The sequence below is a fragment of the Ictidomys tridecemlineatus genome, chromosome 5 (assembly GCF_052094955.1).
Source record: "Ictidomys tridecemlineatus isolate mIctTri1 chromosome 5, mIctTri1.hap1, whole genome shotgun sequence".
Taxonomy (NCBI): Eukaryota; Metazoa; Chordata; class Mammalia; order Rodentia; family Sciuridae; genus Ictidomys; species Ictidomys tridecemlineatus.
This window is the reverse complement of record NC_135481.1, coordinates 50,948,493-50,974,520: the sequence shown is the minus strand read 5'-3', so window position 1 is coordinate 50,974,520 and position 26,028 is coordinate 50,948,493. Positions and strand designations below refer to the sequence as shown.

General features: G+C 45.7%; 1 protein-coding gene across 2 annotated transcripts in view; it reads right to left on the bottom strand.

Annotated features, from left to right (window-relative positions):
* Window positions 1-6,189: 6,189 nt before the first annotated feature.
* The window catches only part of Samd4a (sterile alpha motif domain containing 4A), a 208,527-nt gene continuing 188,688 nt past the window's right edge, over window positions 6,190-26,028 (bottom strand). For both annotated transcript variants that reach the window (XM_005337956.5, XM_021735057.3), the window contains 3 exons: window positions 24,969-25,095; window positions 16,591-16,674; window positions 6,190-10,627 (listed from right to left, as the gene is read on the bottom strand). In XM_005337956.5, the coding sequence (XP_005338013.1) occupies window positions 10,599-10,627; window positions 16,591-16,674; window positions 24,969-25,095 (240 nt within the window). In that variant the 3' untranslated portion in view covers window positions 6,190-10,598. The remainder of the gene's footprint in view (window positions 10,628-16,590; window positions 16,675-24,968; window positions 25,096-26,028) is intronic.

Genomic DNA, 26,028 nt, shown 5'->3' with positions numbered 1-26,028 from the left:
CAGGGTGAATCACTATACCAGAACTTAAACTACACTACAGAACAATAGTAAAAAAAAAAAAAAAATGGCATGGTATAGGCACCAAAATAGACTTGTAGACCAATGGTACAGAATAGAGGACACAGAGACACACCCACATAGATACAGTTATCTCAGACAAAGGCACCAAAACATATATTGGAGAAAAGATAGCCTCTTTAACAAATGATGCTGGGAGAACTAGAAATCTGTATGTAGCAAAATGAAACTAAGCCCTTTTCATCACGCACAAAACTCAATTCAAAGTGGATCAAGGACCTAGGAATTAGACCTTGTGCCTAACAGAAGAAAAAGTAGGCCCAAATCTTCATCATGTCGGGTTAGGTCCCACTTTCTTAACAAGATTCCTACAGTGCAAGAAATGAAATCAAGAATCAATAAATAGGATGGATTCAAGCTGAAAAGCTTATTCTCAGCAAAATAAACAATCAGTGAAATGAATAGAGAGCCTACAGATGGGAGCAAATTTTTACCACGAGCATATCAGATAGAGCACTAATCTCTAGGTTATATAAAGAACTCAAAAAACTTAACACAGGAAAACCAAATAACCCAATCAGTAAGTGGGCCAAGGAACTGAACAGACACTTCTCAGAAGATGATATACAATCAATCAACAAATATATGAAAAAATGTTCAACATTTTAAAATGCAAACCAAAACTACTCCAAGATTTCATTTCACTCCAGTCAGAATGGCAACTATTAAGAATACAAACAACAATAAGTGTCGGCAAGGATGTGGTGAAAAAGGCACACTCACACATTGCTGGTGGAATTGCAAATTGGTATAACCAGTCTGGAAAGCAGTATGGAGATTCCTTGGAAAACTTGGAATAGAACCACCATTTGACCCAGCTATCCCTCTCCTTGGTTTATACCCAAAGCTCTTAAAAACAGCATGCTACAGGGACACAGCCACATCAATGTTTGTAGCAGCATAATTCACAATAGCTAAATTGTGGAACCAACCTAGATGCCCTTCAGTAGATGAATGGATAAAGAAACTATGGTTTATATAATATTACTCAGCATTTAAAGAGAATAAAATCATGACATTTGCAGGTAAATGGATGGAGTTGGAGAATATCATGCTAAGTGAAAAAACCAAAGGCCAAATGTTTTTCTCTGATATGTGGATGCTGATCCATAATGGGGGTGGGTGGGGGGAGCATGGGAGGAATGGAGGAACTTTAGATAGAGTAAAGGGGAGGGAGGAGAAGGGAGGGGACATGGGGGTAGGAAAGACGGTGGAATGGGATGGACATCCTTACCCTAAGTACATGTATGAAGACACGGTCTGACTGTATTTTGTGTACAACCAGAGACATGAAAAATTGTGCTCTACATGTGAACTATGAATTGAAACGCATTCTGCTATCATGTATAACAAATTAGAATACATAAATAATTTTTAAAAAAAGAATTTAAATTTTTTTTTAAAAGGGAATTCTGTTCCAGAAATCTTAGGGACCTAGGTGGGCCCAGATGCTTTGTCACAGTCCTTGGCCTGTGGCCAGGTACCAAGGGATTCTGCCTACCTTTAGGCCTCTCTGTGGAGGAATCAGCCTTGGGCTCCTATGCAAGGACTTGGGGACTTCCTTCCTTTTCCCAGCATAATAGATAATCACTCAACTCATGTTGCACTGCTTAGGATTGGGGGAGGGATGATGCAGGGCATCCTGTGGCCCCCAGAGCTGCAAGACTGGGTCACACCCCGATGATTTGCTTGTCCTGTGTGCATTTTATTTTCTCATACACAGTGTGCTGCTGTCTTTGTACATATTCCATCTGAGATGAATAGCAGAGTCCCAGGCCAATGATAAAAGAGGCTCAGGTACAGGAAATGAATGTCGATCCGATCGGGGGATAAACGAACCCGAAAGCAAAGTGGTGAGATCCAGCTGGAGAGATTTGATTTGGGGGTTTGTAGATTCATCTGACCTTACTTAATTGAAACTGTAAAGAGTTTTATGGCACCAAAATACTGGAAATATCTCCCCAGGACCTTGGAGCCACACAGGGACACTCGGTGTGGCTGTGGTTCCCACAGGAGGGTTAACTAGCTGCTTCAAGTTCCAACAGCCCTGGTGGGAGCAATTCACTCACCAAGGCTTGGATTTTGTTTCTTCTGGATTGGACTGAAACAGAACCTCAGAAAACTCAGCAACAGGCTGTTTAAAAGCATGTACTCTGAGTCAAACGTAAACACAAAGGTCTGTTTTTTTTATATGAAGTACAAGCTTTGTAAAGTCGCCAAATGTTTCTCCACTGGTTTTAAAAATTGAAGTAGAAACCACCGAAGAGTGGAAAACATTCCACAGAGGAAATTCTCAGGTTGACATCACAGAGAAGTCAATGTCTGGGGACAAGAGCCCCATGAAGGAGGCTGGCAGGAGGGAGCCACAGGCGGGTGGAATCCCGGCGGCAGGACGCTGTGAACCTGCATTTGCTCCTGCATTTGCCAAATCGATCTCAATTCCCCGACAGCCACATTTCCCACTTCACATACCTGTGTCCCAAAGGGTTGGACGGACAGAAACAGACACATCCACAGAGGAGTTGCCTTCCTTTTTTTTTGGATTTAATTTTTAGAATTTGTTCTTTTTAGTTATACATGACAGTAGAATGTATCTTGACATATTATACATACAGGGAGAATTACTCCCCATTTATTTGGTTGTACATGTTGTGGAGTTACACTGGTTGTGGACTCATATATGAACTAAGAAAGTTATGTCTGATTCATTCCACTGTCTCTCCCATTCCCATCCCCACTCTTTTCCCTTCATTCCCTCTATCCAATCTGGTGAATCCCCACCCCCACCTCCCAACCCCAGCCTATTGTGAGTCAGCATCCATATAGCAGAGAGAATATCTGGCTTTTGGATTTGGGGATTGGCTTATTTCAGTTAGCATGATATTCTCCAGTTCCATCCATTTACCTGAAAATGCCATGATTTCATTCTTTTTTATGGCTGAGTGATATTCCATTGTGTGTACATATACCATATTTTCTTTATCCATTCATCTATTGAAGGGCACCTAAGTTGGTTCCATAGCTTAGTTATTGTGAATTGAGCTACTATAAACATTGATGTGGCTGCATCACTATGGAATGCTGATTTTAAATCTTTTGGGTATATGCTGAGGAGACGGATAACTGGGTCAAATGTTGGTTCCATTCCAGATTTTCCAAGGAATCTCCATACTGCTTTTCACAGTGGTTGCACCAATTTGCAGTCCCATCAGCAATGTATGAGTGTACCTTTTCCCCCACATACTCGCTAACATTTTTTGTCACTTTTATTTAAACAACATTCATTGTTTACTTTTAAATATTGTTGTATTTTTGATAATTACCATTCTGACTGAAGAGAGATGAAATCTCAGTGTAGTTTTAATTTGTGTTTCTCTGATTGCTAGAGATGATGAGTATTTTTTTCCTGTGTTTGTTGACTGGTCATATTTCTTCTGTGAAACGTCTGTTCAGTTCCTTTGTGCATTTATTGATTGTGTTTTCTTTTTGGTATTAAGTTTTTTGAGTTCTTTATATATCCTAGAGATCAATGCTCTATCTGAGGTGCAGGTGGCAAAGAATTTTTCCCATTCTGTAGGCTCTCTCTTCATGTTCTTGATGGTTTTCTTTGCTGTGAAGAAACTTTTTAGTTTGCTTCCATCCCATGCATTGATTCTTGATTTTACTTCTTGCACTTTAGGTGTTTTGCTGAGGAATTTGGTTCCTAAGCTGCCATGAAGGAGAATTGGGCCTACTTTTTCCTCTTGTAGGTGCAGAGTCTCTGGCCTAATGCCTAGGTCCTTGATCCACTTTGAGTTTTGTGCAGTGTGAGAGATAGGGGTCTAATTTCATTTTGTTACATATGGATTTCCAGTTTTTCCAGAACCATTTGTGGAAGAGTCTATCTTTTCTCCAACGTATGTTTATCCGCCCTCCGCTCTTCATCCAGAAATGGAGAGTGGGCAAGGGAAGACCACAGTCTCAGGGTTGCTTTGGAAATGATGCTCTAACAAGAGACCCATTTCTAAAGACTTCCAATTCAGGCTCTGCCCCCTGGAACCAGTGCCTTTACCTGCTGGACCGTCTTCCTCTCCACCTCCCCTTCTCTTTTTCTTTACTCCTCTTAGAAATGAAGAGTGACCAAGTCACTCACCAATCTCGGACCACCTTCTAGGCATCCTTTAACCTGAGGGTCACTTCTCTATGGCACGGAGGCTGGGGTTGGCCTGAGTGGGGCCATGTTGACATCAGCAATCTCACACCCGGGGTCTGCAGGCTGACCCCTGAGCTTGGGGAGGCAGGTCAGGGCTACTTCGTAGGTGTCCGACAGAGGGGTTTTGTGTATTAGACCTAATAAGACACTGAAGAGGAGTTTCGTGTTTTCTTATTCCATATTGCAGAGGAGTTGTGCTATGGGGACAGAAGCAAGCTGCACCACAAGGGGACTTCACAGATAGTTGGGGAAGCGCAGAGCTCGGAGAACCCAGGGCTAATGCTGGGGATCCAGAGGCTGAGGCCTCCAGGGAAGGGCTGGTTTTCAAGTGCTGAGGTGTGTAGATGCAAAATAGAAAATGGAAACGCCTGTAGGCGGTTGTGGGACCACTGCTGTGACATCCTTACCTGGGTGTGACATGCCAGCATGAGACAATAGGAAGGGGGAGACGGCCAAGTGTGGGCTGCCAAGCTGTGCTTCTGGGTGAGTGGGATCCACCCTGAAGCCTCCACATTCTCCTCAAGGATCTGCCTCTGGTTATGGAGGAGGCTTTGGTTGGTAAATTTGCCAATTGCCAGCCCTCCCCTCCGGGGACGAGTCTTGGGCTGATCAGGAGCCAGGGCCAGTGGTAGGGTGATTGTTCAGTGGAACAAACCAAGGTCCTTGGTTTGAGAGGTGGCTTCCCAGCATTGTCCCCGCTCCTCCCTGCCGGTGTGCAGAGCGTGAACTGGTCAGCCTCACCCTTGGCCCTTCTAGACTCCTGGCTCACCCCTGCAGCCCCTTCCACGGTGCCACCATCCCCTTTAGTAAGTGGGATCAAGTCTCTTTTGGGGGCTGCATGTGTGGAGGTCCTGCAAGCTTTATTGTAAGGGTCACGTTTTCTTCAGGATTAGCCTTTCCTTTACAGAGGTCACTGGCTGAGCTGCAGCTTTGTTGATTAAAAACCCCTCACTAGGTCAGTGCTTCCCTCTCCCCTGCAGTTCTTACCACTGTGACTTCACACATTCCAAAGTGGGCTCCAACTCCACTTGCACCTTCTCCCCTCCCCCACGTGTAGCTCATTTGGGTTACAAGAATTCACCCTCAGGAGGAATTTCATATTACCTCTTAGTTGACATAGATGACAGGCATTCCGCTCTGTTCCCAGGGACCCATTTAGATTCTGCCTGTCTTTAGAGTAAGGCAGGCAAAAAAGGGAGTCGCTTAAATGGTGGTTATCGCTACCATGTCAAGTTGTGGCTGCCTTGGAGAAACTCTGGGGTTGCTGGGTGACGGTGGCCATGGCCTTTATCTCCTATGTTTTGTTTTTACTTCTTTTTGGATTAGGGGTCTAATTACACTTGTAAACCTTGAATGCCATAGGCTAAAACAAAAAAGACTTTTGAGGTTCAGAGAGAGGTTAAGTGACTGGTCTAAGATGACACAGCTAGAGAACGCTCAAGCCGGAATTCAAATCCAAGTCTCTCCCCCCTGCCGTATGCTTAACTGACATATTTAGAACTTATATTAATATATTATTATATATCATACTGGAATCAGAAGTTTCATGTTTTACTGTGTGTGGGCAAAATCCCAAGACTCAAAGGAGGCTGGTTTCCTTATGCCATGATTAAGGTGTGAAATATTTCAAAAGCAGTGACAATGACCAGAGTCTGTATTTAGAAACATGTCCCTAATTTGGGCAACACTTTCACTGGCTACTCTGGGCAAAGATCAAACTGTATACATTTCTGTCCCCCTGTCCCCCACCTGTTTGTTAAGAAAGTAGCTCGTGGTTGAAGATGTAGTTTTGCAGCCTGAGCAGGTGAGAATATTTAATGGGGATGTCATACTTGCTCTTCCTTGCTGGATTATTTCTAAGACTCAGTTCTTGTTTTCTAATCGATCATGTTGACAAAAAGAAAATACACACACACCAGTGTTACAAAACCTTGTATTAATCATTTCCCTTCACTTTCAATATAACGTTGATATGAAATATAGCCATGATTCTTAGTTACATGGGAGGAAATGAGTAATAAATATATTGTAGCAAGTTTAAACCACAAGGGTGTTTCACTGGTAACAACATTTGAAAACTGTACACTTGCAAAGAAAGCATGTTCAAACATTAGTGTATCTGTATATCAGTAAAGCTTTTACATGTAACAAACATGCTCTTTCCATATATGACAAAATTTAAAAAATATGCATTGCTTGGCAACATGAGCTAGGCAAAAATATTTCTTTGTTCACTAACTTTATACAGGAAAACAGGACGCAAGGCATGCATGTACAATACGGATGCCTTCATGGGCATGCAACAGAAGAGAGCTTTTTAAAAGTCAGTTTACATTAGGCATAAATACATGAGGGTTATATATTAATAAGGGAGGAAGTTTCTGTTTGACATTATGAACATTCCTGTTTTCTTCCTATTCCTCCCAGAGGAATACACATTCACCTTTAAGTAAAGATAAAGGAATTACAAAAAAATAAAACTCACTTTGCAAACATCTCTGATGACTTGTAAAAAAGAAAAAGAAACAACATTAGTGTTATCACAGCTCCATGTGCAAATGATCCTTCTGTAGGTTCTGCTTGTAACAGGCACACCCGAGTGCCTTGGTTAGGCTGCTTCCCCGCACCCAGGCTGCAGAGGACTGTCAAGGTCATCTCCAGAGGCCTGCTTTGCCTCCCCACGCTGTCCTCCTGGGTTGCAGGCCCATGTATGGGGCCCAGCTCAGCGCTCAGCCCGGGCTCTGGGGATACACATCTACAAACCTTGCACTGGCAGTTGCTACAAGAGGTTCAGAAGGACAAAAGACCCGGAGGAGGCTCCCATTCTGTAAAAGGCAGCCAGTGACACCTCAAAAGAAAATCTCAGTTTCCCTCAGTGTCTCTTCAGAATGAATGGGAGTGGCAGGGGTGGGGGCTAGGGGGTAGGGGGTGGCAGCTGCAGCTCCAATCCTGAGTATCAGAAAGGAACCCTCCATACCCAGGATTTGAGAGCTTGGTACACAACAGCTGTCCCCAGCGGGCAGACCCAGCGCATCTATTTTGCTGGCTGGCTCTCATTTAAAAAGTGAAACTTCAACAAAAGCATGTGAAAAAACATATCAGCAGCAATGTTTCATGTCGTGGACACAGTTCATGTGTTTCTTCCTACTGTTTCTGGTAAGAAATCTCTATGAATAAAAAGCACCAATAAAACATCATACATGATAACAATATTGTAGAACACCACTGTCCCTGGGACAGTGTCGAGATGCCAAGTTGACACACTGCTTAACTCAGAACAAGGGGGAGGGGGGAACCCACGTAGTGAAATAGATTTTACTCTTGAGATTTTTTTTTAAAATTGTTTTCTATTTACTTAATATAAAACAGTTGCATTTGGGGATCAATGGGTAAATACAAAAAAAAGGCACTGCCGCTTTATTACTAAATATCCGACTTCACAGCCTTATGCATGCAACTGTTTCTTTTATAAATAAAATTCTTTTGCTTTAGGATTTTTAAATTGAGCTGTATACCTGCAGTCAACACAGGACTCAAAACAAGATGGGGACAGGCTCCTAAAATTCATCAGAACACTCAACTTAAAAAAACAAAACAAAACACTAATATAGCAAAAAACACAACTAAGTAAATCTATACACAGTCAATGAAAAATAAGCTTTTCTTTTCTTAAAAAAAGAATTATGTTGTTATTAATAACAGACTTTATCATGGTTACCAGCCATAGCAAGTTAATAAAGTAACATATCCAAAATAATAATCTCTAATAATCAGATAACCATTGTTTCTATATTCAGTGAAGGAATAGAAATTCAGATTTGCAAATACTTTTAAGGTCTTCTTCCTTTTAAAGGATTCGTGCTAATGTGATTGTGTTCACAATCTGTTTTCTGATAACACGAGTCTTTATGGATACGTGTGTTTTGCAGCAGATCCGAACGCCTTCTCCTTTCTCTACAAGACATGTAATACCCTTGTTTTCTCTCCTCTGTATTAACTTTCTCATCAGCATCCCCCAAACACATCCTCAAACCCTCTTGGCCTTACCTTTGGCCTTCATCATTTTGACATATTCTTCCTGCCTTACATGTGATCGTCCATCCCAGCACATTCCCCAACATTATGCTTGTTTAGAAACGGGATGTGAGGGATGAATGTTAATGGCACTTGGTTAAAAAAAAAGAAAAAAAGAAAAAAAAAATGCTGCTTCTTTCTGCACATGGATTTGCATCTTTAGAATTTAGTCACTCCAAGGAGAGGTCTAAATGTTTTTCTTCTCTTTCTCTCTTTCCCTCTCTTTCTCTTTCCCTCTCTCTCTCTCTCTTTTAAATGCACAGCATGAAATTATGGATTCAAGCTTTCTGAGCTCACTAAAGGCTCTGGTTAAGGTACTCGAAGCCTTTTGCATGGCAAAGAGGTTTCAAAAACCTGACCACAGCATCCTGGCTGGGCTGGGTGTACATTTTAATCTTGATGGCAAAAGAAAGTTGGATTTTATTAAGCCCTTTTAAATCTGTGTAATTCATTTACTTAAAAAAATAACCACAAGTGAGTGCAATAATTTTCATGATCTGATCTAATTAATTGTGACTCTGACTTCACTTAAAAAAAAAAAAAGAGGCACCATTCTCACTCATTTAATAAACAGGCCTTACACCCTTCTCCCCAATCTCGCCTCTGGCTGAGCATTTATACCGTCATCTACACAACCCAATTTTCCAGTGCAGAGCACAATTCCCTTTTGATTTCCACTAATACCTTCCACGGCATCAAATTCCAAAACACACTCTTTCTTGCCCTTAAGAAATAGAGCTATTACTTTGTGGTACCATAGTTTGTTAATCTCTCACCATGCAATGAGCGTTTTCCCCCCTCCCTTCTGTGTGGATGGATAAATCAGCTAACTATACAGCACATCTGGCTCACTGTGTGGATAGAACCTTCCTTCCCACTTCTGCTTTTACTGCCACCTGGGAGGGTGGGGCTGGACTGCGTGAGCCCAGTGCCTCCTGCTTGCTCTCTCTGACACTTGCCAACTGACCCTTCATGCACTGTTGCTGGGCCTTTCTCTCTTCTTCCTCAGCAGGGACTTGACTGAGCCCCTGCGGCTCAGGTTCCTCTAGGAAACCCCGCTGCACATGTTTTGATCTCATTTTCTGGATATTAGACCTCTTGTAAGGGAAAAGCATCATCCTCGCCTTGTAAGGGAAAAGCATCACCCTCCACCATGGAACTGGGACCCACCTGGGTGTCTGTGGAGCCAGGTCAGCAGTGCTAAGATGAAGTCCAGGGGGAGGGTGGGAAGGAAGCGAGGTCTTTAGATGAGAAGCAAATCCAGCCCAGAAAGAGGCCGCAAGGTTTGTTTACAATCTCTGGGTGACCTGTGAGCAAATCTGTAACTGATCACATGCTGCCATCGTCCTTGTGTCCTTTCCTAGTGCTGTGTACATTCTGGCCACATCCTCATCCTTCAAATCCACCCACAGGCTCCTCCCACTTAATGGTGAAAGATAGCCACTCAGGCCTACGTGACTATATCCATCTTCCCAAGAAGCAGAGCTCGGCAGCCATTTCAAAAGACAACCCTGCTGCTATTATAAAAATAGAAGAAAAAAAAAAAAAGAATCCATAAACAACAACAAATCCTTTTACAAAAACCATAGTATGAAGAGAAGTTCTACCCAAACTCTTTACACATTATGTACCCTTTAAAATTCTTATGTAAACAATACACAAATCAAAGTTTATCTGAAATTTTGCTGGAGGGAATTGCTTCCTTCTTGCCCCTGTTGCCATTTGACCTTCTCCTGTGGCTGTTTCAAGCGGGGCCTCGGGGAACCCAATCAGGGGAAACAGAAACAGGCGAGCCACCATCTTGCTTTGGTCGCATGGGTCCACCATCTCCTTCTGTGGCCTGACCGGGAAGCCAGGCTCTCTAAGAGGGCTCCCCAGGGGAGGGCTTCTGCCTCCCTCTTGTGTCTCTCATCTCTTTTTTCACAGCAGCCGTCCCCACCCCTTCCATCCAGGAAGCCACTCACAGCCCTCCCCCACCCCCGCCCCTAGTCCCACCACATTTCCCTAGAGACTCCTCTCCCCGGGGCACACCAAACCATCCCATGACAGAAACGAATGACAACATAACCAATCCCAGGTCTACTGATATGTTTACAAGGATGACCTACGCTCTCACAAAATCAAAATGGGCGAGGGACCAGGGGAAATGGGCTGCAAAGTATCTTGGAGGATTCTACGCAGCCATGAAGATGGCTGACACTGGACCCGCAGCAGTCGATTTCACGGCCAGCGCGGTCACTCTCATCTTCAGCTTCTAGATTGTGGAGGTCCGGTCAACCCCGTCTGGGAAAGAAGCAAAGGGTATAGGTGAGCGGAAACAGTTATGTGTTGGCCCTGTAGCACCAGTGCCATGTGCGTTGGGTCTCCCAGTCTCTGAGAACAGATAAGGGCCTCATCATTCATTGGCAAATTCCACTCAACATCTGGGGGGACAGTTGTTTTTTTTTTTTTTGCCAGGAGCCACATTGAGCCTGGGAGCCAAGATGAAAAGACCCAATCCCTGCCTCTCTCAGGTACTCACATTCTAGGCAAATCACAGACGTGAAGAAAGACAATGGTATTAGGAGTGATACTGGGTATAAAGGACTATGTACCCAGACAGCGGGAACATGGAGGAACAATGTTTAAGTTGGCCTTGGAAGTCAAGGACCTTTTCATAGAGATACAAAATGACTTTCGTAGATGGTGCTGGTAGAAGTGTGTGCCTGATAAGGAGGATGCAGGAGAGGATGATGTGGAAAGGCCCTTGGCACATACATAGGTATGAATGATGGGTCATGGTGCCATGGGGCTAGGGAACGGGTTAGAGGTTTAGGATGAAGGATGAGGGGCTGAGTGGCAGGAAATAGGTCTGAAACACCAGGCAGGGGCTGTAGTAGATGCGTCAATGGACCTGCACAGCTCCTGTCCCTTTCTTTGGAAGCATCTCCCTCTCTCACCAAGTCCTTGATGAAAGACTGAGAACAAAGCAGTTGTGGTTCTGTTCACCACCACAGCTGAGCTGGATGGATCTGACTTAAACTGATCCAAACTCTGTTTCAAGAATCTGGTCAAAGGCAGAAAAACCAGAGGATGATGTTGTGAGCACTTGGAGCTGAAAAAGCCTGTAAAATTTTGAGAGGCAAGGCCATCCAGGACTTGCCTGTCTGCATTTTAGAGAACTGCAGAACCCAGGTGCAAAGCAGGGGATGTTAGAGTCTGTAAACAAATCTGGATGGTGCCTGGCATTTTGCCAGAGGGAGTGGTTTATGAAGTAACACCAGCGAGCCATTAAGTGTGGAGATTCCTTATTGGTTGACTGCTGTATCTAGTTTATGTGCATGAGGATAAGCTGTGTGGAATGTATAAATACCTCTGTTGTCCTACAATTAACGGCTCCCACTCCTGCTGTATCAATGTACACAAGTTATTCGTCAACCCTCGGTTAGTTTGCTGCAGCCGGACTGCGGCAGATGGTGGCCCGTTCGGGGAACAAACCCGCGACCTTGGCGTTATCAGCACCAAGTTGCTGCAGCCGGACTGCGGCAAGGGGACATGCACATCAGAGATGAGAAGCCATGAGACCGACAGACAGCAGGGGCTGCGATGGCTGCCCAGTCTTTCTTCAGTTGTCTGCTTACATTGGGTTCTAGAAATCCCCAGAAGCAGACCCTCAGGGTCTGTGAACCATGAGCAGGAGCTTGGTCACAGCAGTTGAGGAATTTTAAGCAACAGTATAAGAAGCTCTGATTTTAGAATAGCTTCTTTGGCAGCTGTGACTGGTGGTCTGAACCAAAGGACAAGACCAGTGGTTGGAAAGCCAGTTTAGAGGGCCCAACATTGGTCCATGTTGGATGGAGCTGACTAGGGGCTTATCCAGTGAGGAGAGAGAGACGTGGATTCGTCATCACAGGAAGTAGAAAAGACCGTTCAGTGACCACAGGTGAGGATCGAGGAGCTGCCAAGTGCCCCGCTGACTGCTGGTGTCTAAAGGTCAGGCAATGGAGCCCCATCTAAGTCCCAGGGTAGCAAAGCTGACCTTCCAAGATGGAGCATCTCTAGTCACAGGCAGGATGAGGGTGGGAGACAGGAGCAGCAGAGTGCTCCAGGGAGAGTAATGAGCCCACCTCTGGGGTTTCCCAGTCTCTTGTTGGTGGTGCCAGGTTGGCAACTCTGCCAGTTAGAATATGGAGGAGAAATGCCTCTTTGAAATTTTTGTTGGGGTCATTATAGGTTCACATGCAGTTGTAAGAAATGGTCTAGAAGGACTCCGTGGATATCTTGCCATGATTTCTCCATGGAGACAATTTGCAAAACCATAGTACCATAGCGTAAATGCCATATGGACAATTCATTGATCTTACTTAGATTTCCCCAGTTTTGCCTGTTACGTGCATGATATGTATCTGTTACGTTCTGTACAGTTTTGGGAGAGATTTTAAAGGAAGGAACAAACCCCTGGGGTATTCAAAGCATTGAATCACCAATCCTAGTGGCTACAGATATTAACCTCTAAATAGTAACTTTTTACCTTCTGTGGTGTCAACCTGAGCCTGCCTTTTGAGTGGTGGCCCTGCAGTGGTCCTGGGAGAAGAAGGGTGTGCACATGCCTGTGGGTGTGTGCAGAGATCTCTATGGTTGGTGGAGTCACCCCTCTCATCTCTAAAGGTGCAGTGTACACTCTTGCTGGGGCTCATGGGCTACTCATCAATGCCAAACCTTCAGAGCTATAAAAGTGTGGAGTTGGAGACATGGAAATCTGCATGCACCCACCACCAAGCTGTGTTTTCATTGAATTCCAACCCCGTGACTCATCATCCAAGGACTATGATTCTCATCTGCAGGGAAAGCACCAATCAGTAAATCCAGAGTATTTGTAGTTGTTCAAGCAGTACACTCAGGACTCCAGGGGGCGCCATTCAACATCATAGGTTTTACGGTTAGTATGACATTTTCCAACAAATGACAGCTTGGTGGCTTGACAAAGTAACTTGCACAGTCTCCATATTGACCGTGTGTGGGGCTGGTAAGTCTCCAGAGTGGGGTAAGTGGAGAAGATAAGAAGAGCAAGGTAAACCCCAGAAAATCAAAGAGTGGACCATGTCTTCTTCTCCATGCATGATTCACTGCAGACTCAGCTGGGAGGAGCCTTGCTTTTGTAGTGGTGGGCATGCCTGTCCACAGCGTCCTCTGCAGGAGGACAGTGGCCAGGCTTGGCATTTCATCTTACTGATTTTCTCAGACCACTGACCAGGAGTGAACCCAACAGAGCTTGAAGAAAGCCTCAAAGACTCACAGACCAAGGTGGCAGGGGCAACCTCTCCATTCTGTTGGAGGGGCCTCAGGTGAGAAAAGATGGAAAAGGAAGGCCAAAGGGAAGAGTGGCTTAGACTGGCAGCAGGAGGGCAGCAACTCCTGGAGGAGACCATGGAGGCCAGAGATGTCAGCATGAAAGGATGGGCCCCATGGACCCGTCATGCTAGAGTGGCCTTTCTGGGATATGGGGTCCCAGGAACTTGACACCCTCCTTCTCTATTCCTGAGTCACAAGTAGGGGGTACCTCTTTTATTCTGCTTTCCTCTCCCTTGTCACTTGTCTTCCAGTGAAATGACTTCATTTGTTGGCATTCTGTCCCCATCAAGGTCATCTCCCCTGGCACCTGGCAGGGGCCAGCCAGCAGAGGGATGCTGTCATAGTGGGAGGACACATTGCCAGTGTGCCCAGCTAGGCCAACCCTGAACTTAATTTGCATCCTCTGCTCAGGAAACTGCTTACAAGGCTTCCCACCAGAGGAGATTTATTGGGAAAAAACACAGCAATAAAAAAGTTTTCATCAATTAACAAGATGAAAACATTAGCAAAAACTCATCAGTTCAGAGAGGTATTCTGTAAAAATGGAATTATGGAAAGGAAAGGATTTCCTAAAAAAGGAAATCTTTTCAATGAAAACCTCCCTTTAAGAAAAGACCATTTGGGGCTGGGTGCAGTGGCACTGCCTGTAATCTTAGCGACTCAGGAGGCTGAGGTAGGAGGATCATGAGTTTGAGGCCAGCTTCAGCACCTTAGAGAGGTCCTAAGCAACTCAGCAAGGCCTTATCTCAAAATAACAAGTAAAAGTGCTGGGGTGGTAGCTCAGAGGTAAGTGCCTTTGGCTCCAATCCCCAGTACCAAAAAAAAAAAAAAAAAAAAAAAAAAAAAACCCACAAAAACAAAAACAAAAAAAAACAAAAACAAACAAAAAAAAACCTTCCAAAAATGCAGGTATTTGAGATACATCCAATTCTAGGGAAAAGGTCAGTTCTCTTTGCTAACTCAAAGGCATTAGAAGATGGAGCCGGGCTCCTCATCTGTCAGCCATGTGGGGCAGGAGAGCAATGGGCTGATCCTGCCTGACCACCCAGGGTCTGGAGGCTTCCCAGTGGAGAGCTCCAGTAGGGCCCTGCTTGGCAGACTTGCTCACCATTGGCTGTCCTAACTCTGGCCTCATGGATGCCCTCACTACTTCCTTTAAAATAAAACAAACAAACAAAAAAACTCCCCCCAAAAATCCTTTTAAAAAATCGGAGTTAATTTGCATATTGTAAATTTCACCCTTTTAAAGGTTACATTCCCTTGGTTTTTAGTGTAGTCACAAAGTTATGTGACCATCACTACTATCTAATTCCCATTACCCGCAAAGAGATCTGGTACCCATTAGCAGTGGCTCTCAAATTCCCACTTCCTCACAGCTGATGGCAACACTCTTCTCTCGGTCCCCATGTAGCAGCCTATCCAGGACATTTCATATATATGGAGTCATATAGTCAGTGGCCTTCCTTCACTCAGGTCTGGCTGTTGCACCCAGTGTCAAGTTTTCAAGGCCCATCCTTGCCATGGCATGAATCAGTACTTCTTTCCATTGTATGGCCATGCTGCATCTTATGGGTCCAGATTCATCTGTTGATGAACTTTGGTGATTTCCCATTACCCACTAGGGGCTGCTGACTCCTTAGTAAGGCAGAGAGAAGCTGACGGCACCTCCTATGGGGGGTGTACTAGGGATGACCCCATGAGGCTTTGAAACTTCTAGGATCTGAGCAGCCACAAAGAGAGCAGTGATTTGCAAATAGGGTTCCATGGAACTCAAGAGGAGGTCACAGAAGGAGTTGGGCCTTTTCACCACCTGTTTTGTCTGAAGCCCTGCGAGGTCACAGTGGTCCCGGTACCAAGGTCAGGTGGGTGTAGTCCCAGGCCTGCATTTTGCTCCATACAGAGCATTTGTCTGTTTTACATTTGGTGTCAAGATAAGAGTGGGTTTGCTGTTTGTAGCTAACAGCAGCCTTTGGGCCTACTGCAGCTAGGGGACAACCATGGAGCCTCTAGGTGTGTGGACAGCCCATCTCTGAGTGAGGTAAGCATATCCAGGCTGCGCAAGGCTATGGGGAAGTCCCATGGGTGGCCTTTCAGCATCTCTGTGACCTAGAGACTCTCAGGAGGGTGGCAGAAGGGGGTGGACATTTCCTCTCCTTGGCCTGCCAGCAATCCACAAATATGCAGATCCAGAGAAAGGTGCCTGCTTGGTACCAGGAGGGTGCCAGGGCCTCCCGGACAGCTATGAGGAGGTAGGCTACAGGCCAAACCCATGGGGAAGCGCCGCTGCCTCGGGGAGTGCCTCATGGTACCAGTCCTGCACCCTGCAGCCTATGCTTCCATCTTGGCTGTGGACACCCAAGCCATCCCTGTCACTCAGTGAAGGACAGCTCAGATTGCTTGGAGCTCCAGGAGTCATGCAAGCCCTTTTCAACTGGGGGATATAAAAGCAAGCAGGGATCTTTGTTTCAAAACTTCTATTTTTAGAGCACGTTGGGATATGCTTGGCCCAGACTGGGGGATCCAGTGCCGAGAAGGAAAGCATCCAGTGCTGTGGGGGATGTTCCTGCTAGAAGCCACGTCGTGTGTGCCTGACTCCTCCCTGAGTCTGGCTGGGACAACTGTTGTGATGGGTTCCAATGTGTCCTGGGGGAGGAGCCTCTGGGGGCTAGCTTTGGTCTATTTGGTTTCCAGGGCCCTGACTCACCTCCCAGGAAGGGAGGGGAGCCGAGCATGGTAGGCCACGTGGCGGGTGCGGCCAGATGAGGGTCCAATAGTATGTTGTCAAGGCTGCTTTCTCCCCATTTCCTGCCAACTCTCCTTGTCCCCTTCCCCAGAGCTGCTGCCAGAGTGCAAATGGCAGATGGCCACAGTCATCCCGGTACATAGTGAGGAGGACAGGAAGGGAGGACACTCACCTCCCAGGGCATGCTCGGTCATACTGAGGCACAAGGACTCCAGCCTGTTGTTGATGTCAGGTTCAGTCACAGGAAGCTGGAATTCTGCAAGGACAAAGGGTTATGTTGGTGACAGGGACATTAAGGACAAGGAGAAAGTATGCATGATGCCACATGCCAGGAGGAGAGTCTGGTGTGCCTCCCAGGGAGGACTTGGGGACCTTCCTGGCCAACACAAAGGGCACGTTACATTCAGGTTCCACCAACCTCTGAGCTGTTAGACACAGAGGCCACTGCAGACACAGGCAGCTGGAAGAAAACTGGTGGCTAAAAATAGCTGGTCAGAGTCATAGTCTATCACTCCTCTCAGACCCCTCCAGCGGCTTCCTATCAGAGTAAGAGCCAAACTCTGGCTATGGCCTGCAAGGCCCCACATGATCTAGTCTCTAGTTACCTCCCTGTCCTCATAAACTCTCCCCTTCCTTTTGCTCCATCACAATCTCTTTCGACCCCAGGGCCTTTGCACTGTGTTCCCTCTGCCTGGAATCCCAGTTCACAGATCCTCATGGCTCATTCTCTCCCTGCCTTCATAGCTTGGGCTCAGAAGGAACTTTATCAAGAGACAGAGAACCTTCCCCTGCCACACTACCCATTTTCTCCTGCTTTTACTTCTTTGTAGCCTCCACCAACCTCAGACATATTATGGATTTTCCTTCTGCCTTCCCCAGTAGAATGCTTGGGTCATCAGAGCAGGACTTAGCCCTTCCCCCTACTTTCTTAGGAGGAGCAGAGTAGGAGCCTTACTTCCAACCTTATGAGTACCTCTTCTGAATGCCAGGTGCTTCTGAGATGCCAGCTCCTGCCCAACAAAGGAACTGCCCAACAAAGCCCAGTTCCCAAGTGGGCCTCTGAGAGGCTGAACCACTTATCCATCAGGGCTAGTTGGCTAACATGGAGCTGGGACAGCACCCATATCTGACTCCAGAGTCAATGCCCTCCTGCCTGCCACAGTGACTATGGGTGGCTATCATCATACTCAGCCTCCAATACACTTTAGCAGGAAGGGCTGAGATGCCTACTCCAAGGGCACTAAGGGATCAACTCCCACTTCTCTACCATCTGGACCCTCTCCATCTCCCCAGGCTTGGAGCTTACCTCTCCCGAGTGGGAGAACCTCCTCCTCTTTCTGGCTAGGGACCCACTGTCAGTACCTTCCTGTTCCTCATCCTGCAGGGTCCTTGAGTGTCTTTAACTACCTGGGGGAATCTTGCAACAGCCATAATACTTTCCTGTCTCTCTCCATCCCCATCATACCCATCCCTGGCTTCTGCACAATTCATACATGTCTGCTGATTGGTGAAAACCATGCATTAAGAAATAGAAGGATCCCAGCGACTCAGGAGACGGAGGCAGGAGGATCGTGAGTTCAAAGCCAGCCTCAGCAAATGGCAAGGCGCTAAGCCACTCAGTGAGACCCTGTCTCTAAATAAAATACAAAATAGGGCTGAGGATGTGGCTCAGTGGTTGAGTGCCCCTGAGTTCAATCCCAAGTACCAAAAAAGTCCCAGAAGGGTTGTTGGCATGCGGTATGTTCCAAGTGATTAAGAAGTCTCAACATTGTCACAACTTTCCTATGTGAGCTGGGAAACTGATCCCTCTCTTGGTCCTTTAGTTCTAAAGTGGGAAAGAAAAAGCATCCTGGGGTCCAAATTTCAGGGCATTTCCTGGTTCCTTCATTTGTCCACCAGGGGGCACATGGGACCAGAGAGGGAGAAAAGGATCCCACTGAGGTTGGCGGTTTGGTGGGATAGGAAGTTCAAACCAGTGGCCAAACCAAAGTATTTGTTTTCTTTGATTAACTATATATTAAGATCTTTCGCAATTTGTGTTTCCCATTACCAGCTAATTCAGAGGCAGATGTCGTTTCCGTTATTTAAAATTCTCAGAGAGGAGGCTGGCAAAATGGATCGATATGAGAAGCCCTGGGGAGCAGACCGTGTTCTATCTGCCATGAGTTCCAGCATGGATGGGTTTGGAAGACAACTGGGCCAATTCCTGAGTGGATGGAGGCCAACTGAGCTTCCAGGGAAGTTGGGAGCCAGAAAAAAATGGCAGGAGTATCTCTTGCCCCACCCACTAGTTGCTGCGAAGAGCAGGGCTGGGGCAATTAGATAATCCCAGAGGGAAGAATATTTTTGTATTTTCATCCATTCATGTGAAAATCATATGCATGCAAAAATTAGCAGCCTTCAGGGTGTGAAATCTATAAAATAGAAACACAATTTTATATATAGCTAGTTAGCAAATAAGAAAAAAAAAACAAACCTCAGCAATTATAGCCATCCATATGCTCATTGTAAGATTTAGTTTACTCTCTAGCGCTCCCCTTTAAACAAACACTGTGGAGAGATTTGGATAAATAAAGATGCTCGACATTTGGAGAGGAGCGTCTCAGCTGCAGGATTTCTTGCCAACATGCAGCAAAATGCCATTTTCCAAGCCTGGGATTGAATGTTCCAAAAAGGGGGCTGAGAAATGCAGGGCTCTCTGCTCCAGCATCTCCAAACCTCCGTGGCTGCTCTTTTCAGTGGGGAGTTGGTATTCTTGCTCTCTCACCTCTGGCTCTTCATGCTGATGCGCTAGGGAGCTGTGACCTCACTACTCTCAGGGTGGCTCTTAAAAATTCTAAGTCTTGGGAGAAGCCCATATGTTCACACTGCAGAGTTTCCTAATAGTGTGACTTTTTAATTGTGTATTTGATAAAAACAGATCCCTGGCTTCTTGCCATACACTCAAGACAAAGGAAGACTAGTTGGATAGATGACAACTTCCATTTCATACTAGAAACCCTCAGTGATATGTGGCTTGAGGGACAGAACCCTCCACAAAGCCCTAGAGAGGCATTTGGGCAGTTCCTGGCCCACATTAACCACCAGGCTGCCTCTGCTATGGTTCCTGCAAACCTGAGGGCTTCTCTTAGTTATCCAGTCCCTGGCAGACATAGCTGCAAGTCCTTGGTAAGGCAAAAGGGAAAGGTGCCTCCTGACTGAGCTGTCTTTGCTGTTGTCCAAAATAGGTCTATTTCTTTAGCTTAGGTGACATCTCTAAGTATAGGCTTAGCAGCCTTATCTAAAAATCCAGAATCTGAAATCTGAAACTCTATGCTGACATGATGCTCCAAAAGTTTGATTTTGGAGCACTTCAGATTTTAGGTTTTTCAGATGAAATGTTTAATTGATAAAGTCTGTGCAAATATTCTAAAATCAAAAAAACTTTGAGATCTCTGGTCCCAAGTACTTTTGAATAAGGGACATTCAACCCATATTAGGTATTCTTTTCCTCACCATTAGAACATTCTAGGATTTAGTGAGGATTCTTAGGGTCAAGGTCATGGAAACTTAATTGTCCCTTTTCAGAAGTCCCCTGGTTTCAAGGCCCAGGGTCAAGAGGAGGCTGGAAGGGAGTAGCTCCCCCTCTCTAAGAGGTGCTGCTGTGGAATCAATTTGAAGAGCATATGAGGCTTGTCCTTGGCAGACACTGGCCGCCCTTGGGCTGAGTGTTATGTCCATGGCACCTACTGTGCAATTCTGCATTGTTCTCTTCAAGGCACTGAGGCTGAGTGTAAGAAGCCAATTTATCTAGAACTTTAGAATAAGCAATAGGCTGGTTGTTTTGTGGAAAAATCTTTAGAACCCTACTTTTTTTTTTTTTTTTTTTTTTTTTTGCATGTGGTTCTGTGCAAGGAAAGGGTGAGATTTCCAGGATGCAGCCCTGTGAGGCGGACCAATCTTCCCTTCTGATAGTTTTGCTTTGAAGCCTTCTCTGGATCTCTCTGTACTTTTCTCATCAGCCCCCCTGGGTCAAGGAGCCTGCCTCCATGGTCTCTGAGCACCATGCTAGAGTCACTCCAAAATCCTCTTCGACTGGATCCCAAGGGCAACTGAGTCTGGGTCAGCAGGACCAGAGCTGCTTCTAAAATAAAGGTTCAGCCTCCAAACAAGTTCCAAACAAATTTTCCAGATGGGAAAGTACCCGGCCTTTGCGAGGAACGTGGCATTCTCTGGAAGTCACCCTTTTGTCAAGCTTGCATCCCCTTTGGTGAGTGTCTCGGATCTTGTCCTCCTCACTCGGGGAGGTCCAGCCTGGTGTTTCTTACTCATCCCAGAGGACAGTGAGAGGCAGTAACCCTGATAGCTCTCCTGGTCAGTCCTGGGAAACACCTGAAGCCTTTCCAGGTGGGGAGAAAGCAAAAAGTCAGCTGAGATGATCTCCAAGGGATCCTTGAATAATGTGGAGCCAGGAAAGAAGGAAGTGCCTTACAACACAAATCCAAGCAGGGCAACTGATCCTTGAAACACAGCTGGGGGCCGGTTCTAGTCCCCAGTCTTCTGTGTTATTCTTTGGAGATATTTTAAATCTTCCACACTAGTGGAATTACTTTTAAGTTTATAGAATCCAGTCTTCCTTAGAATGCACTGTATGCTACATGATTTGCCCAAGTGGTTTAAAATAGATGCCTTGAAGACATCTCAGGGCCAGGAGGAAAACACTACCTCCCTAAAGCAGTTTTTCCAGTATTGAATTTTGGGTTGTTATGTGTCTTTATTTCATTTTGTGTTCACTGTTACTTCTGTTAGTGTAACAATAAGAGCTACATTCTTGTTTTCCTGATTTCCAATGTCATTTTTTTCTTTTTCCTTTTTTCCTTCACAATGCTGGGGAATAGACCCAGGGCCTCATGCATGCTAGGAAAGCACTGAGCTACATCCCCAGCCTCTGATATGACATTTGTGGTTTCTGGTCCTAGCACCTAGCCACAAGCTCCCAGAAGTCTCTATAGTTAACTGGGTCAAGCTGCTTTGTGTGGAAGGGCCCATCTCTCTATGATGAGCCTTGTTTGGGCCTGGCCTAGTGGTTAGTATCTGTGGAGGCTCCTGCTCAGGATGCAGGAAAAGCTGTCTTGACAACACTGGTTTGATTGGCAAGGGCACAGGATGTATTTGGAGCAAAGGCTGAGGAGCACTGCTATTGGCAGAGACTTTCTGTAGCCTCTTTTCCCTTCAGTGAGGGATTCTGGGTCCTGGCCATGTCCTGCCTCATCCTTCATGGCCACATCCCAGAAGCTGCCACCTAGCATGGTGCTGAGTATGTGGGGCAGAACTTGGAGTGGCTCCGTGGAGTGCTCACCAGTTTATTTGAAATTTGCAGTAGCTTTGTTCCCATGTTTTGGCCATTATTAGAAATGCTGTAGTTCATGAAGGCCTGGCTGGATGTGGGCTTATAATGCTTGAGAAAGGGATAATTTTTTTTTTTTAAAAAAGAAACCTCAAGGGCTCCAAAATTCTAAGTCCAGTATGCAAAGCAAATTTATTTAGAGACTTTCAGATTACTACTTTGAAGGAAAACTGAAGACAAACTGGTCTATATGATTGCCTCTGGAATATGGGACTATGGGACAGGTAGGGGAAGGGATACTTTCCTCATAAGTCTGTATTATTTGATTATTTAACTATGAGAACAAGAGACTTTGTGTGAAAAGGGTTAAATGATCATAAATTCATGGTTCTTCCTGAACATGGCATTGCTCTTAAACAGTGCAGGAGAAACAATGGTCCAGCCCAGAAACCATATTAACAGGCCCAAAGTGCTCAGGGATGGGACTCCTCTCAGGAAGTAGACTGTTTGGGCCTGGTCTTCCCAATTAAGATGGGGAAAGTACAGTAAGAATAAAGAGGACGGGGGACTGGAGACTAGGCAAAATGAGGCAGGAAGGAAAGAACAGGTGAAGAAAAAAATTGAGAAGGCCATAGAGCATTAAGGATTGAAGATCAGTCATCTCTGCTAGGACTCCATGAGGCTGAAGGACAGCTAGGTTGACCACTGGGATTGAGGCAGGGTAAGGTGTTCATTCAAAATTAAAGATCTGCTCATGTCCAGGATATCTTTAAATTTGTCCAGATTCTCCTCCTCCTCCTCCTCCCCTCCTCCTCCTCCTCCTCCTCTTCTTCTTCTTCCTCCTCCTCCTCTTCTTCCTCCTCCTCCTCCTCCTCCTCCTCCTCCTCTTCTTCTTCTTCTTTTGTGGTGCTTGGGAATTGAACCCTGGCCTTGTGTCTTCGAGGCAAGCATTGGTACCATAAGCTACATGCCCAGCCTCTTTTTAAAATTTTATGTTGAGTTTTGGGTCTTGCTAAGTTGTACAGACTGGCTTTGACCTTGTGATCTTCCTGCCTCGGCCTCCTGAGGAGCTAGGATTATGGCATGTGCCACCCACCTGGCCCAGATTCAATGTTACTGAGAATGAATTATACAAAATTCTGCATGAGAACACAGCATTGGCCTAAATGACCCAGAGGGAAGGCGTTCACAACCCTCCTAAAATGCCTACAAGTGTTGTAATAGAAAAATAAAGAAGGGGAAGGTGGGGAGGAGTTTTAAGCAAGAGTGAGCAAATGAGTTTTAGAAGTCAAGGAGCAATTTTTGTAGCAATGTGGTTGTTGCTTCCTTTCCTGACATGCCTTTTTCTGGGGTGGAATCTCTCCAACATCCTCCCAACCAGCTCACCACTAGCCTGCTTCCCCGTTTATACATTCCTGCCTGAACCAGAACTCAAAAATCTCCCATCTCTAGCAATTAGAGAAATTAAAAAAAAAATACTCCAAGATTTCATCTCACTCCAGTCAGAATGGCAGCTATTAAGAATACAAACGACAATAAATGTTGGCGAGGATATGGGGGAAAAGAAAAGGCACATTCATATATTTCTGGTGGGACTGCAAATTGGTGCCGCCGTTCTGGAAAGCAGTATGGAGATTCCTTGGAATCTGAATGGAAATAACATCTGACCCAGCTATCCCTCTCCTCAGTTTGTAGCCAAAGGACTTTAAACAGCACACTACAGTAATGCAGCCACATCAATGTTTATAGCAGCATAATATCTAAATTGTGGAACCAATCCAGATGCTCTTCAGTAGATGAATGGATAGGGAAAGTGTGGTATATGTACACTCAGCATTAAATATTACTCAGTATTAAAAGAGAAAAATCATGGCATTTGCAGGTACATGGATGGAGTTGGAGAATATTATACTAAGTGAAGTAAGCCAATCCCAAAAAAACAAAGGCTGAATGTTTTCTCTGATATGAGGATGCTGACTCATATTGGGCATTGGTGGGGAGCATGGGAGGAATGGAGGAACTTTAGAATGGTATGGAAGGGGGCATGGGGGAAGGAAAGTTGGTGGCATGAAATGGACATCATTACCCTAAGTACATGTATGAAGATCCAAATGGTGTGAATATACTTTGTGTACAACCAGAGATATGAAAATTGTGCTCTATATGTGTGATATTTATTGAATTGCATTCTGCCATCATATATAAAAAATTAGAATAAATAATTTTTTAAAAATCTCCCATGAATTCCCTATTGAGATGGGCCAGATTCTGTGCTTTTCAGCTTATATTCAAAGTTGTCCCCACATCTCCCATCAGGACTATAATCTACAGCTGTCTCGGTCTGCTTGCTGCTACTCTAGCCAGATCCTTCAGCCTAGCCAGGGCTTCTGGGCCCGCAGTGACACTGTACCTGTGCAGTCTTGCTCCTGGACCGCTCCTGCCTGCTATTCTGCCTGCTCTTTCTACCTCTTCACCCTCTGTCCCCTGAGGCTCCGCTCCATTTTCAAGAAGCTTCCTTGCCCAGTTGGGGCCACAGACACTTCCCTTCCTTGGACTCTCATGGGACCTGCCATGTAAAAGCGCTTCTACTGCCTAGGGTGGCATTTTCCTACAGGTATGCCGGGGTGGGGGACATCTAGGTAGGTTTATGGATTGCTTGTCTCAGAGTCTAAGAGGGGACAGCTTACAAGGAGAAAGGGTTCAAGGAACTGTTGGATTTGTATCATTCTGGCTACCTTGTTTCAGGAGGCGTGATGATTCAGTTGAACCAGCCTGAAATGGACCAAGTCATGTTCTTTAACCAAGTTAATGGAAAAATACTTCTCATCAAGGCAATCCTGAACCAGTTCAATACGATGGAGTTTTCTGTTTCACTCTCACTACACACACACACACACACACACACACACACACACACACACACACATACCCTCCAGTGATATCTCTGGCTTAATCAATCTAGAAATATGAATAGTATCAAAAATATCCCCGTCAGATTGCAAGTGACTCTGGGGCTCCACGTGCTGGCTCCCGGCCAAGCAGCCGCTCTTCCTGCTGGCAAGGCACAGTTTAAAAAAGGAAAGACTTCCACAAGCTCAGAATGCGTGGTGACAGTCGAGGCTAAGCCCTTTCCAGCTGAGTGCATGGGGCATCTATTCTGGCATCCTGGCCCCCGCCCTGTGTCAAGGGGGGAAGGAAGTGAAAGATCAGGGGCCTAGCCCTACCTGGCTGCTGGAACATCAGCATGTTCTGTGGAGAAGTGTGGACAGGCAGCGAGCGGGTCCTTTGGACGGAGCTGTGGGTGCGGCTGGGCATGCTGTTGCTGCCACCGGGATTGGCGAACCAGGGGTTCTAGAGAGAAAGGCAAAGCGGGGCCTGTTAGTCTAGACACTCTGGGGAAGAGAGGGGTAGCAGAGCCCCAGGCAGAATTCAGGAGGCAAATGTCCCAGGAGAGCTCTCCTAAGTTCTGGAGGAGAGCTGGCAGGCAGCCTGGCCACCTGCACATTCACAGGGAGAGGGTGTAAGTTCCATTCATTGTATTTCCCCACTTGCTCACTCCCAGGCCTGGCTCTAAGCTTCTGCTTAATCTGGCCACCTCTCTCCCTCACTATCTCCAAAACTTTTTTTTTTTTTTTTTTACTCCATGTGTTGCTTTTTCCTGCCACTTTCCTAGGAACTGGGGGAGTTCTATAAATGTTTGCAACAAAGAGTACAAACTATTTCAGGCTTTCCTTTGATTTTTTCCTTTTGAGTTACTTACAATTTACTCCACAGTGAGTGGGAGAAAAAAAAGAACCTCTCAGCTGGCAATGCACTGGCCCAACTCAGCCCTGTGTATCTGGGCAGTGATATTCCCTTGATCAGGGGGGTGGGGACAATGGTGACAAAGTGGGGATTTCTCAGACCCTGGACTGATTCTCTTTGAGAGGGAATCCACCCATCTCTCCTAGAGTGGTTTTCCTATTTTTAAGCCAATTGCTTACCCCTTAGTTTCACATGAGAACTCAGAGCCTCAGACCTGCTTGTCTCTCTCCAATCTCAGTGCCAACCTGCAGAGCCCTCACAGGACTGGGGTCACAGGCAGAAAGTAAGGGCAGGGCTCCGGGACAGGTGAGTTCTAGATCACACAGCAAGGACCTCTGAGCAACCTGGCCTTCACCATCTGGGAATGTGTCCACTCTCTTGCCAACAGCCTCTCTCAGAGTTAATCTGTGAAATCTCTATCACAACTGGGGCCATGACAAAGGAGCTGTTTGTCACACATAAAAAGGTAGAGAAAGCTCC